At 58.3% G+C, this 13,172-nt stretch overlaps 1 protein-coding gene across 5 annotated transcripts; it reads left to right on the top strand.

Annotated features, from left to right (window-relative positions):
• The first annotated feature begins 432 nt into the window (after nt 1-432).
• Scaf1 (SR-related CTD associated factor 1) lies at nt 433-12,860 on the top strand. 5 transcript variants are annotated; one of them, XM_028861852.2, is made up of 12 exons: nt 641-1,005; nt 2,397-2,528; nt 3,084-3,197; nt 3,412-3,469; nt 3,946-4,043; nt 4,310-4,410; nt 4,498-4,613; nt 6,996-9,671; nt 10,102-10,184; nt 10,397-10,615; nt 12,188-12,316; nt 12,444-12,860. In XM_028861852.2, exons 3-12 carry the CDS (start codon nt 3,090-3,092, stop codon nt 12,633-12,635), a joined length of 3,780 nt encoding a protein of 1,259 aa, XP_028717685.1. In that variant the 5' UTR covers nt 641-1,005; nt 2,397-2,528; nt 3,084-3,089; the 3' UTR covers nt 12,636-12,860. The 5 variants fall into 5 exon arrangements, with proteins under 5 accessions (XP_028717689.1, XP_028717685.1, XP_028717688.1 ...); XM_028861856.2 differs by lacking the exons at nt 641-1,005; nt 2,397-2,528 and adding an exon at nt 433-597; XM_028861855.2 differs by lacking the exon at nt 2,397-2,528.
• The last annotated feature ends 312 nt before the right edge of the window (nt 12,861-13,172 follow it).

The raw sequence follows: 13,172 nt of genomic DNA, 5'->3' as shown, positions 1-13,172 counted from the left end.
AATTCAATCTCCAGTACCCCCAAAATGAATCATTTAAGCTGGGCATGGTGACAGATACCTCCTGTGCCAGCACTGGGGAAGCAGAGGCAGGATCACAGTCTGCAGCAAGTCCTTAGGACTTCGAGGGGAAGAAAGTTAGAAGGGTCTGATATTCGGAAAGGCAGACTATGGGAAGGGTAGCGTCCCATTCACTTCAATTCCCACTGATCTCAACAGCGGAGCGTCTTTTTTACATCACTTCCTGATCCGCCGCCCTTTCCCCGCGCACGCAGGGCACTGTGGGGGGCCGCAACGCGCGCTCCAGCAACCCCGCCCACTTCACCTTTCACCCCTACACTGTCCCCGCGTGACGGAGTTGACTCGCGGACTACGTCTCCCGGCGTACAGCGCGCGCACCCCGCCTCCATGCGACGCGTTGATTTCTGGGAAACCGAGTCCACCCTCCGCCCTGCCGGCCTTCAGGAAACCCAGCTGGGTACTTGAAATCCCAGCAAGCTCGGCGGCAATTTGGCTCCGCCTCCCTCAGCTCAACTCGCGAGCCCCGCCCCAGTCCGCCCCGCCCCGCGCCGGGGCCGGAGCCGCAGCCCGAGCGGCGGGGTAAGATGGCGGCGGCGGTCCGGGCCGCGGGGCTCGGGCCTAGCGGGGTGGGCGGGGCGGAGTCGGGTCGCTAGTCGTCTCCGAGTGTCGTCCGTACGCCACCGGGCCTGGAGAGCATAACGTGGCAGCCTCGGATCCGGCAGCGGCGGCCAAGGCAGTCACTGAGTGTGGGGCCTTCTTGGGGCCCGGGACGCGCCCGTGGGTGCCAGGGGGCGTCCGTAGGGCCTGGACGGCGCCTAGGTCAGCCCTCCATCACATTGCTGAACCCGGACGTGTCTGCAGGCGCCGTAGATGGTTTTTATGTGCGACCGTAGGCTAGGATCTGTTGAGAGGCTTTTGGGGCCATCTTGAGATCTTGATGTGTGTCCCAGGAGTGAAGGGGTCTGCAGAGCCACCTAGATTGCTGGGGTATGTGTCTTAGGGCTGGGAAGCGTCTGCCCGTGCTAGCCTCTGCATTCAGCTCATCTGTGTGGATCTGGGACAATTTATAAGGCCTGGAAGCTCTCTTCAAGGACTAGGAAGTGTTAAGGGCTACCTGGAAGAAAGAGATGTGTTCCCCCCACAGGGAGAGGGAGGCAAGCGTTATGATGTGCCCAGAAGCATAAATGGGTCTCCAAGATCTGGGAAGTGTTTGATGTGGGGTGACTCGGAGACGGGGGTGGGGTGGGGTGGGGCAGTTAGAAGGAACTGGAATCATCCAGGTGATTTTGATGTGATTGCAAGAATCCAGACTGTGTCTTGGAGCAAATTCAAATGCTTTTGGAGAGTAGATAAATGTGTAGAAAATAATACAACAAAGCGCTGGGCATTTTACTCACCTCAAATGTACTTGCCCTTCAGAAAGTAATTATAAAGGAAATGGCTTTAAACAAACAAAGAAAGCAAGAACCTGTGCTGTCCTGGTGCTGAGGAGTTAGAATCAGTTCCTGGAGGCCTGAGGGTCTGTGGAGCTGACTAGACTCACCTAGTGCAGTGCTCTGCAGCTTGACCTTGATAGGCAGGAGGAAATACATTGTTGGATGGGATTCCGTACATGCCAACATATGCATTTTACTAATATTACTCCAATCGTGTAAACGGATGTTTCCATTTAAAACTTGGGAAGTATTTTTCAGTATGTTTTATGTACTTTGTGTAGTGAGCTGTTTGTGAATCACAAAATTGCTCCCAGGACCCTGTAATTGAGGGATCATGTATCTCCCATGGTCTGCAGAGCCTTAGAATGTCTGCAGCCAGGTGCTTTTGATACAGTTTCTTGTATGTGACAGTCACTGCTCTGGATAGCATTTTTGTCCCAGATAGTGCTGGGGAGCAGCCCCAGACCTGGGAACTAGTGGTACACAGGGTGGGAGGGTCCTGGGTATTAGCTTAGAGAAGCTTGGAGGTGGTAGAGGGCTGTCAGAGTAGGGTATGACTCTGGGAATTAAGGAAGAAGCTGAAGATGTGGGCAGCTGGAGCTGAGAGGCTGGCTGAATGTGGAGGCCCAGGCATAATTTCACAGAGGACAGGGACCAGGTCTTAGGTCTTTTCTTTGCAGGTGCACAGCCGGAGAAGTAGGCTGAGACAAAAGGGGAAGCCTGGTTTAAGGGCCAGTGATACAATTATTGCTAATGTGTATCCAGCCATTTGTATGTGCAAATGAGTGTGATAGATGCTACTATTTTGCCATTTTCAGATAAGCATAAGGTTTGGTTTAGGAATCCCAGAGCTTCTAGGAATTCCAAGATTAGGTGTGTTCAGAGTCACAGGTTTGGCAGCTGTGGGGAGGCTTACAGCTGTGATGTTCATATTTTCTGAAGCCTCAATCAAGACATCCACCAGTCTGAAGGATGCTCTTTCAACCACCTGACTGGGCACTCAAAGCTCAGAATTCCCGTGACATCACCGGAGGCTTTGGCCATGCTTCCACCAGACAGGCAGCTGGGTGATAGGCAAGTGTCCCAACGGGGCTGGGAGGACAACATGACTTTCTGAAATTTGGCAGTTTTGTTTTAAAAGCAGTGTAGTGGCTGTGTAGACCATACTGTCATAGTTCTGTTTCATACCTATAAATGAAGCACTTTGGTTCCTCACCATGGAGGAGGATGGATGCTGTGTGAAGCTGTGGTACCTGTTACAGAGTACCACTGAGCATGTCGATGCATTCCTCATTGTGAGGAAGGTGGGTTTCTGAGACTGCAGCACGTTCATAAAATCATGAGACCCAAAGTCAGGGTTGAGTTGGCATCGATCTGATTGGGTTGGGGAATTTGAGTTTTGGCTAGGAGCTTTGGGAAACTGGGCAGTGGAGGGCCAGATGTTGGAGCAGGTGGCAGTGGAGTCCCCCCATTGACAGGGGAGGCAGCTAACATCCAGAAGAAGGATGCTCTAGTCCCTGCAGGTCAGCGTGGAATTGGTGGAAGAGGCACCCTAAAGGAGATGCAGGGAGACAACCCAGGAGGTCCCTGAGACCTCGCTTCACTCCAAACTGTCGCCCTCAACCCCAGGTGACCATGGAGGAGGAAGATGAGTCTCGAGGTAAAACAGAGGAGTCGGGAGAGGATCGGGGAGACAGTCCACCTGACAGAGATTCTGCCCTTTCTCCTTCTGCTTTTATCTTGGTAAGACAGCTGGGGGCAGTGGGGCCTGGGGGCCTCGGTTCCCATTTCCTGGAGTAGGAGCTGAGGGTATGGGCCCTGGATGAAGTGGGGCCCTGGGGGGCTCTATGTGGCCTCAGCCTAGGCCTGGCTATGGGGTGCCTGGAACGTGCCTTCCAAACAGCAGAGGTTATGAAAGTCTCTTACCTGGTACCCCTGATTTTTTATCCCCCTGCAGCGGGCCATTCAGCAGGCTGTGGGAAGCTCCCTGCAGGGAGACCTGCCTAACGAAAAAGGTATGAGGTGTAGTCCTTTCAGGCCCTTGCCCCTCCTCTGGGTTTGGTATCTTCATTCTTTCTGAGGCATCATGAGTGCTACCCTTGTGGTAGGGCTAGGAGTGTCCGGGGGACTGGGTTTGGCTGGAGGAAGGCCTGGTTGGCCGGGACCAGCAGACCTGCAGCTTAGGGGAATGGTGTCATGGGACCCAGGGTGGTGTCAGGGCTGACGCGAGAGGTGGTGAGCAAGGTAGTAGGACACTTGGGAGGCAGGAGACGTCTAGATCCAGGGCTGTGCAGGGCTCAAAGGCCGAGCTGAGATATCCCTTTCAGTACTCCAGTGGGTACAAGCTCACCCCAGATTGGGTTGGGAGAGCTCGGGGTCCTACCCTGATTGGAGGTGGTAGTACTCCCACCGCGAACACTAGGTCTGGTCCTGGCTCCTGTGCTCTGCCAAGCCTGCCATTGAGTCCCACCTTACTTCAATGTCCTTCCAGATGGCTCTCGGTGTCGTGGCCTTCGATGGAGGCGCTGCTGCCGGAGTCCACGATCAGAGCCTCGTCCCCAGGAGTCCGGGGGTGCTGACGCAGCGGCTGTGAGTAAGGGTGTCCATGAACCTTCATCCTGGGCCTGCAAGACAAGAAACTGGGGTCTACCCCTGGGGCTGGGGGGACTCTAGTGGGCAGTGATGGGAGTCTGGGGACCAGACCCCCGACTAAGCTGCTTCCAGAGACCATCGAGGATAAGGTTGGTTGGCTCTCTGAATGTCCTTGGGGAAGTTGGTGGGTTCCTGAGAGCTGGAACTAGGAAAGTTGTCGGTGTGAGCGCTAACAGAACAGAGCCCAACTTGGCCCCTTCCAGGTATTGGATACAGCTGCAGACAGCTTTCTTGTGGGGCTGGTGAACATCCTGGATCCCCCAGATACCTGGGTCCCCAGCCGCCTGGACCTGAGACCTGGCGAGTAAGGACCTGGGCAGCTGAAGGTAGGGGCGACTCTAGCCTGAGAGCTGGGACTCTGCTGGGACTCACCGTTTCTTCCGTCTTGCAGAAGTGAGGACATGCTTGAGCTGGTGGCTGAGGTCCGCATCGGTGACAGGGACCCCATGCCTCTACCTGTGCCCAGCCTTCTGCCCCGTCTCCGGGCCTGGAGGACAGGAAAAGCGGGTATGTAGGACTTGCACCGTGCTGGGCAGGCGGTCTTGGAGTTGTGTGGAAATGGACTACTTTCCTATGTTTGCTAATGGTGCTGGGTCCTGGACTTCGGGGTCTCACGTATGCTCAGCAGGCATTCTGCCACCAAGCTAAGCCCTGCCTCGTCTTCCTTAGGCTATTTGGAGTGAAGGTAGTAAGGATGGTGATGATGTTAGATACAAGTTAATGCATGTGCTCCTGGCAAGGAAGCACAGGATCATGTAGGAGCATCGAGCATGCCGGGTACCAGATGGCAGAGCTGACTGATAGTGTCTTTGAGTTGGGACTCACCTCCTAGGAGGGATCCTTACTAGCTCCATTGGTGGGTCTGGCTGCTAGCTTGAGTCTGAGTAGGGAAACCAGGCATTCTGGTTCTGTGCTGTGGTTGTGTAGGATAGATAGACTCTGCTTCCCATTATGCTCCTGGTAGGTGGCCAGCGACCTCAGAGCGCACCGGCACATCAGCCCCAGTGGTACTAACACCTGAGTGCTCCCTGAACACCTGAGGTTGGGTTTTGACTGGCCTCCACCAGGGCCTTTGTTTTTGTGCTGCTGGTGTCTGAGCCCAGCAGGTTACCGTCCCTCTGGCTGTGCATTTGCAAGTCTCAGGTTGGGTCTTTGGCAGCCATCGGTCCCAGTGCTTACAGAGCATGGATTATGACCCCACTGAGGCAGGTCACCGTCCCTTTGTCCCTTTTCTTTGTTGTGAGTCCACCTCTCCACTGGGCACAGGGGTATGTGCTCCCCTGGCCTCCATGGAGGTCGACCCTAAAATCTCGGGGTGTGGAGCTGTGAGTGGGGGCTTAGCTGTGGTCTCACGTAGCTGGGAATCTGGGAGAAGAGAATACCTGGGGGCCATGAGTGCAGGACTAACCTGGGTAACACCAGGAGGTCCTGACTCCAAAGCCAAAATTCCAGAGCTGCTGAGGATAAGCTTGCCAACAGAACCTGTTTATACAGACAAGTGGCTGTATTTGGCTCCTGGCTGCGATATCTGTGGAGCCAATTGTTCTCATGGGGACTCGAAAATTATGTTGTGGTTTTATGGGTTTTGTTTGTTTGTTTGTTTGTTTGTTTTGGGGTGTTTTTGGTGTTGTTTTTTGAGGTGGGGTCTTGTACCGGTGCCTAGGCTGGCCTGGAACTTGCAGCAGCCCTCCTTCCTTAACCTCCCTTGTGCGGCGGGGATTACAGTCTTGGACCACCACCATTGGTGGTGATGTGTTGTAAACAGTCTTGGAATAGGGTATTTTATGTTGCTCAGGCTGTTCACAGCCTCTAGGCTCGGGCACTCCTGCTCCAGCCTCTGGCATTTGGGACTGTGGTTTTGCACTGCTCATGGTTCTTTTTAGTTTAGTTTTGTTTTGGTTTTTGGTTTTTCGAGACAGGGTTTCTCTGTGTAACAGCCCAGGCTGTCTGGAACTCACTCTGGAGACCAGGTTGGCCTCGAACTCACAGAGATCCGCCTGTGTGCGGCACTGCTGCCAGGCCAGACTGATTTTATAGAAGGAATCCAAAGCAGAGAGGCTGAGCTAGGGGCCTTTGGTCACATGACTAGAGCGTTGTGACGAACTGGCACTGTCCGCACTGGGCCATGCGGGGTGGTCTTGGTTCCCTTGCTTAGATTCATCACCCGAGTCCTGGCCCAGCCCTTGCGGCTGTGTGCCCGTGGTGCAGTGCGGTGGCGCAGACTAAGGAGTCCCGTAAACCCGGCCTGTGAGAAGGGGCGAGTGCTCCCCATGTCCCTGTGGCTTAGAGGCTCTTGTTTCTTAGCTCTTGGGTGCAGGTTGGGGGCAAAAACCTGGAAGGACTCTCTTGTCTTGCCAGGCCTCCAGCTCTGCCATTTCATGGTCTAAGCTGCCTCCTCTCCACAAAGCAGATTCACCTCGTGTAGGGCAGCTGGCTCTTGTGTCCTGTGGGGACATCACTGCTATTGGTCAAGGCAGATGTTTGGCTTTAGGGCTGATTTGTGGTGTGGGAGATTAGGTCAGTACACCTTTGGGGCTCAAGTGTAGACTCTAGCCATTTCCTGCTGTACTGGGTGTCCTCCCACGTGCCCGGCCGGTGCTCCGCCACAGCATACCCCTGTCCCTGACCTCCCCGAGCAGCACCTACTCCTTGATTGTGTGGTGTAAATAGTCGGTTTGGCTGGAGAGGCAACCCTTTACCACCCCAGCCTGCTCTACCTCCTCCCTGGCCTGTGGCTCAGGGTCCTGGGGGCACACAGGAAGCACTAGAATAGTGTGGAGGAGGGTCAGGATGGGGATGGGGTGGTGATGGCACCGGCCTGTCTGCAGGCCTCTGCACTGGGAGAGGAGCAGGGCATTCCTGACTGATGGTCTACCCTGTTCTCTGCAGTTTCTCCACAGTCTCATGGTTCTCGACCTGCCTGTGCCCGGCACCTCCTCACTTTGGGCACAGGAGATGGAGGGCCTGCCCCTCCACCTGCTCCCTCCTCCGCCTCATCCTCACCTTCCCCTTCCCCATCCTCCTCTTCCCCTTCTCCCCCTCCCCCTCCCCCTCCTCCTCCACCCCCTCCAGCTCTACCTGCCCCACGATTCGACATCTATGACCCCTTCCACCCCACCGACGAGGCCTACTCCCCACCGCCAGCCCCGGAGCAAAAATATGACCCCTTCGAGCCCACAGGCTCCAACCCTAGCTCATCTGCGGGGAGCCCCTCACCAGAGGAGGAGGAAGAGGAGGAGGAGGAGGAGGAGGAAGAGGGCCTGTCACAGAGCATCAGCCGCATCTCAGAGACCCTGGCGGGCATCTACGACGACAACAGCTTGAGCCAGGACTTCCCAGGTGACGACAGCCCCCGCCCGGAGCCCCCACCCCCGCAGATGCCAGGAGCCCCAGGGACGCCACCGCAGGCCGACTCCACACGGGCGGAAGGGGCTCCGCGCCGCAGGGTCTTCGTGGTGGGACCTGAGGTCGAGGCCTGTCTTGAGGGCAAGGTGTCGGTGGAAGTAGTGACAGCTGGTGGACCGGTGCTGCCCCTGCCGCCACTACCCCCAACTGATCCCGAGATCGAGGAGGGCGAGATTGTGCAGCCCGAGGAGGAGCCCAGGGTCGCCGTGTCACTGTTCCGGGCCGGGCGCCCTCGACAGCCTCCCGCTTCAGTAGCCACTCTTGCTTCAGTGGCCACTCCCGCTGCGCCCCCAGCCTCTGCTCCGCGTCCCCCTGAGGGTGACGACTTCCTGTCCCTGCATGCCGACTCTGATGGTGAGGGCGCACTGCAGGTGGACCTGGGGGAGCCACCCGCAGCTCCAGCCACAGACGCGCGCTGGGGCGGCCTGGACCTGCGCCGCAAAATCCTCACGCAGCGAAGGGAGCGGTACCGCCAGCGCTCTGCCTCGCCGGGCCCGCCGCCTGCACGCAAGAAGGCGCGACGAGAGCGCCAGCGCAGTGGCGACCCGGCGCCGCCCGACTCGCCGGCCTGGGATACCAAGAAGCACCGCTCCCGGGAGCGCAAGCTCAGTTCCCACGCCGCGGCCCGCCGCCGCTCCCGCTCCCGCTCCCGCCGCCGGTCGCGCTCCCGCAGCGCCGATCGCAGACGTGGAGGCCACCGCTCCCGCTCCCGCGAGAAGCGCAGGCGCCGAAGGCGCTCGGCCTCACCGCCCCCCGCGGCTTCGTCCTCCTCATCCTCGCGGCGGGAGCGGCACCGCGGCAAGCGCCGGGAGGGGGGCAAGAAGAAGAAGAAGCGATCGCGCTCGCGGGCCGAGAAGCGCTCTGGGGACTTGGAGAAGCTGCCCGCACCTGTGCCTCCCTCAGGCTCTGACCGTGACAGCCGGCGCCGCGGGGCCGTGCCACCCTCGATCCAGGACCTGACGGACCACGACCTCTTCGCCATCAAACGGACCATCACGGTGGGCCGCCCGGACAAGGCAGAGCCCCGCGCACCTTCGCCAGCGCCTGCTGCGTCCCCAAAGCGGGAGGTCCTGTATGACTCTGAGGGTCTGAGTGCCGATGAGCGGGGTGGCAAGAGTGACAAAGACCGGAGACGGTCAGGGGCTGCATCCTCCTCCTCGTCCTCAAGGGAGAAAGGGTCTCGACGGAAGACCATTGATGGGGGGGACCGGGGCCGAGACAGGGACAGGTCATCCAAGAAGACGCGGCCACCCAAGGACTCAGCGCCAGGCTCGGGGCCACTGCCCAAGGCCTCACTTAGCAGCGGCTCCTCGTCCTCCTCCTCCTCCTGCTCCTCCCGCAAGGTGAAACTGCAGTCCAAGGTGGCCGTGCTCATCCGAGAGGGCGTCAGCAGCACTACCCCTGCCAAGGATTCCTCATCCTCGGGCCTGGGCTCCATCGGGGTCAAGTTCAGCCGAGACCGCGAGAGCCGCTCCCCATTCCTCAAGCCGGATGAACGGGCTCCTGCAGAGGTGGCCAAGGTGGCCCCGGGCAGCACCAAGCCCAAAAAGACTAAGGCCAAGACCAAGGCCGGGGCCAAGAAAGCCAAGGGGACCAAGGGGAAGACCAAGCCGTCCAAGACCAGGAAGAAGGTTCGCAGCGGGGGCAGTAGCTCGGCCAGCGGGGGGCCCGGCTCCCTGAAGAAGTCCAAGGCCGACAGCTGCAGCCAGGCAGCCAGCACCAAGGGGACAGAGGAAACATCGTGGTCTGGCGAGGAGCGGACCACCAAGGCCCCCAGTACCCCGCCACCTAAGATAGCCCCACCTCCACCCGCCCTCACCCCGGACTCCCAGACTGTGGACAGCAGCTGCAAGACTCCTGAAGTCTCCTTCCTACCAGAGGAGGCCAGCGAGGACACTGGGGTTCGAGTAGGGGCGGAGGAGGAAGAGGAGGAGGAGGAAGAGGAGGAGGAGGAGGAGCAGCAGCCTGCCACTACCACAGCCACCAGCACGGCCGCCGCCGCCGCCCCGAGTACTGCTCCCAGTGCGGGCTCTACAGCAGGCGACTCGGGCGCCGAGGACGGACCGGCTGCGAGGGTCTCCCAGCTGCCCACTCTGCCCCCGCCCATGCCCTGGAACCTGCCTGCTGGTGTGGACTGCACCACCAGTGGGGTCCTGGCCTGTGAGTCTTCCGATAGGGAGAGGGAAGGGGGGTGGCATGAAAGGGGTGGGTGGGTAGGTAGTGGGGGGGAGTGGGGCAGGGTCTAGTCCAACCTTGGGCCTACAGGGAACCGGTGGAACAGAGGAGTATGTAGTGGCTAGCACAGAATGGAGAGCGTGAACAGGGTGCTGTCTTCCTCCGGGTGGGGGAAAGTTGGGACTTGGGTGGGTCAGGAAGCCGATGTCACTCCAGCCATCCCCTAGTCCTCCTTGCCCCTGCATACACACCCCTGGAGTCCTAAGAACACGGGCGTCTGTGGTGATTCTCGGTAGATGAGGTCCTGTTTTCTGTTCCGAGCTGAGGTTGTGTAGTCCTGGGGTCAGGGGAGGGGAGGTGAGGTTTGCTGCCCGTCCGACCCCTGCGCTCACGGTCACGCCTCTGTCCCTTGCAGTGACTGCACTGCTCTTCAAGATGGAAGAAGCCAACCTGGCCAGCCGAGCCAAGGCCCAGGAGCTGATCCAGGCCACCAACCAGGTGGGCTCCCAGGGGAGAGTCCCCACAGCCCCTTTTGTCCATTGCCTCGGGGTAGGAGAGGAACTACAGCTCCCAGCAGGCCTTAGGGCAAGGTATTGGCCAGAAGAGGAGCCTGTTGCTCTCTAAGATTGGGAAATTTGAGAGAACAGGGGGGGTACAAAGCCCCCTCGTCCCTTCTACCTTCCTTGGCTCATCACACTCTCTTCTCACAGATCCTCAGCCATCGGAAGCCACCCTCCACTCTGGGGGTGACCCCAGCTCCTGTACCCACTTCTTTGGGCCTACCCCCAGGCCCTTCCAGCTACCTGCTTCCTGGCAGCCTCCCCATAGGGGGCTGTGGCTCTACCCCTCCTACCCCCACTGGGCTGGCCCCTGCGTCTGACAAGAGAGAGGGCAGCAGCAGCTCAGAGGGACGTGGGGACACCGACAAGGTGAGGCGGACTTGGAGCATCCATCACAGGACTGGAGGGTTGGGGCGGGGAGCTGGGTCCTGGGCAGTCACACAGAAAGCCACAGAGGGGCGCTGCAGCTCAGAATTGAGTGCTTGCCTGGCATGCAAGAAGTCCTGGGTTCCATCCTTAGCTCCCGATAACGAGTGCTAACGTGTATAAAGGAACTAGAAACATTTGTGGTTTGTATATGTGTGTGTGTGTGTTTATAAACACCCCCTTTAATGTACCTTGCAGTTGCTCCCCACCTTTGTATAATTGGGAGATGTTGGTTTTTAAAAGAAAAGTCGAGCACTTTTGGGCCGAGTTGGTCCTACAGACTCAGGCCTGTAGCCCTAGCATTTGGGAAGGCTAAGAGATAGTGAAGAGGCCGTCCCCTGCTGGAGTGAGGACCCTGCAGGCGCAAAGAGGAAGAGTGCTTTGGGGCTCTGCTACCTGGCCTTGGGCTGCTTCCTCTAAGGCCTGTCTAGATGGATTGACCTGGTCATGGCCTGCTGTCTGAGGGCACCACCCAGTCCTGGGCCTCACACTGCTCTAGAACAGGATTGTATTGGAAACAGATGCCCTCCGCTTCCCTAGCCCGATACGTGAACATTCCCATGCTGTGCCAGCCAGCCCTCTGTTTATGCTGTTTGTCTTCTCTTGACAAGTGTGTGGTGTAGCAAGCAGCCCCTCTTCTGTGTTACTGGAGAACCTCGGGGCCCACAGAGCTGAAACCGGCTCTCCCTATAGCGGGGACACATGTCCCCATTACCAAAGCAGGTGTGTTAGAGTGCCCTGACCTCCCCGGGGTCCACGTGCCTGCACTCATCTTGCTGTGGCCCAGGCTCTGTCCCACCTGTCTCTGGCCTCCCTGCACTTGCTTTGGGAAAACAGCTCTACCTGTGGTCACGGACACTGGGTTTTCCCAGGAAGCTCAGCCTCCCAGCACAGCTCCCCTTGATGGTGGTGTCCCATTTTCCATGAGTCACAGGATCTAGTTCCCCGGCGGTGGAAGACTGGGCCCCCTGTGACGCTGTCCACCTTAGCAGCCTGAGCCGCCTGGGCTTGACCGCTCAGCCCTCCTGTGCTTCTGCCAGAGCTCAGGCAACCTGGACCAGAGCAGAGTGTGAGCAGCCGAGCTGGGTATCCCTGCCACTTCAGAAGGTCTACAATCAGAATAAGCCTGTAAGGTCTGCTTAGGGAGAGTTGTGACCAGCTGTGTGTGGGGCACACACCTCTGATCCTACCGCTTGAGGCTGAGGCAGTAGATTTAAAAGTTGAGGGCAAGAATGGGCAACTTCGAGCCACTCCCTAGAAAGACAGCTTGGACTGGGTGGTAGAGCACCAGCACCCCAAGCTTTCAGTTCCAGTCCCAGATTCGCGTAAAAGAAACAGTTTGCCTGATTTGTAGCCTGCAGACTGCTGGGCCGGGCTAGCTGGCCCAGGGTCTGGCCTGGAGATGCCCACTGGCTAGGGTAACTGCAGAAAGGGGAGCACAGGGCAGGCGGCCAGGGTGAGGGCACTGCAGGCCCCTCACTTGCTTGGTCTTCACTCTCCCTGTCTCCCCCCCAGTATCTGAAGAAGCTGCACACACAGGAACGGGCAGTGGAGGAGGTGAAACTGGCCATCAAACCATACTACCAGAAGAAGGACATCACCAAGGAGGAGTATAAGGACATCCTGAGGAAGGCTGTCCACAAGGTGGGCAGAGGGCCTGCGGGGATGGGGACCTGGGTCCAGGAGAGGGACATAGGGTAGGCCCAGTCATTGAGTCAAGGTCGAGGGTACCCTGGGGCTGGCAGGAACTCAGTTGTTCCTGGCTCCGCAGATCTGCCACAGCAAAAGCGGGGAGATCAATCCTGTCAAGGTGAGCAACCTGGTGAGGGCCTACGTCCAGCGCTACCGCTACTTCCGCAAGCACGGTCGCAAGCCGGGGGACCCCCCAGGACCCCCTCGGCCACCCAAGGAACCAGGGCCTCCAGACAAGGGTGGCCCAGGCCTGCCCCTGCCCCCTCTCTGAGACTTCAAACCCTGTTCCTATGCCTCTGAGATTCTGGACATATTTATGGCTCCACTTCCCCACTGTACCCCCACAGTGGGATGTTGGGGTCGCTGTGAGGAAGAGGAGAGCCGCACCCCCACCCCCACCCTGCCCCTGCCCGTTATCCTGACCCCTTAGCCTACCCCCACAACCTCAGCCCTTCTGTCATGCCCCCTCCAATTTCATTAAAGATTTCATGAAATATAGATGGTGCACGCTTGAAGCAGGCTGACCTCTGTAAGTTTGAGGACAGCTAGGGCTACAGAGAGATTCTGTCTTCAAAAAAAAAAAAATTTTTTCCCCCATAAAATGCTCTTTTTGGGAGGAAAGGATTATGGGGGGGGGTAATTATGATGGGGCCACACCAGCCCAGGAACATGGTGGTGACAGGAGGCAGGGCCCAGCCTCAAGTAGCAGCTGGCCTGTCTCCTGTACACTGGAGCTGATGCCAGTGAGGGGCCTCTAGTGTTAGCAGCCCTGGGAGGCTGCAGGGACTCAATCCATGGTCCTAGAAGG

The sequence above is a fragment of the Peromyscus leucopus genome, chromosome 1 (assembly GCF_004664715.2).
Source record: "Peromyscus leucopus breed LL Stock chromosome 1, UCI_PerLeu_2.1, whole genome shotgun sequence".
Lineage (NCBI taxonomy): Eukaryota > Metazoa > Chordata > Mammalia > Rodentia > Cricetidae > Peromyscus > Peromyscus leucopus.
The sequence above is the reverse complement of the archived record's forward strand: the minus strand, read 5'-3'. Positions and strand labels throughout refer to the sequence as shown.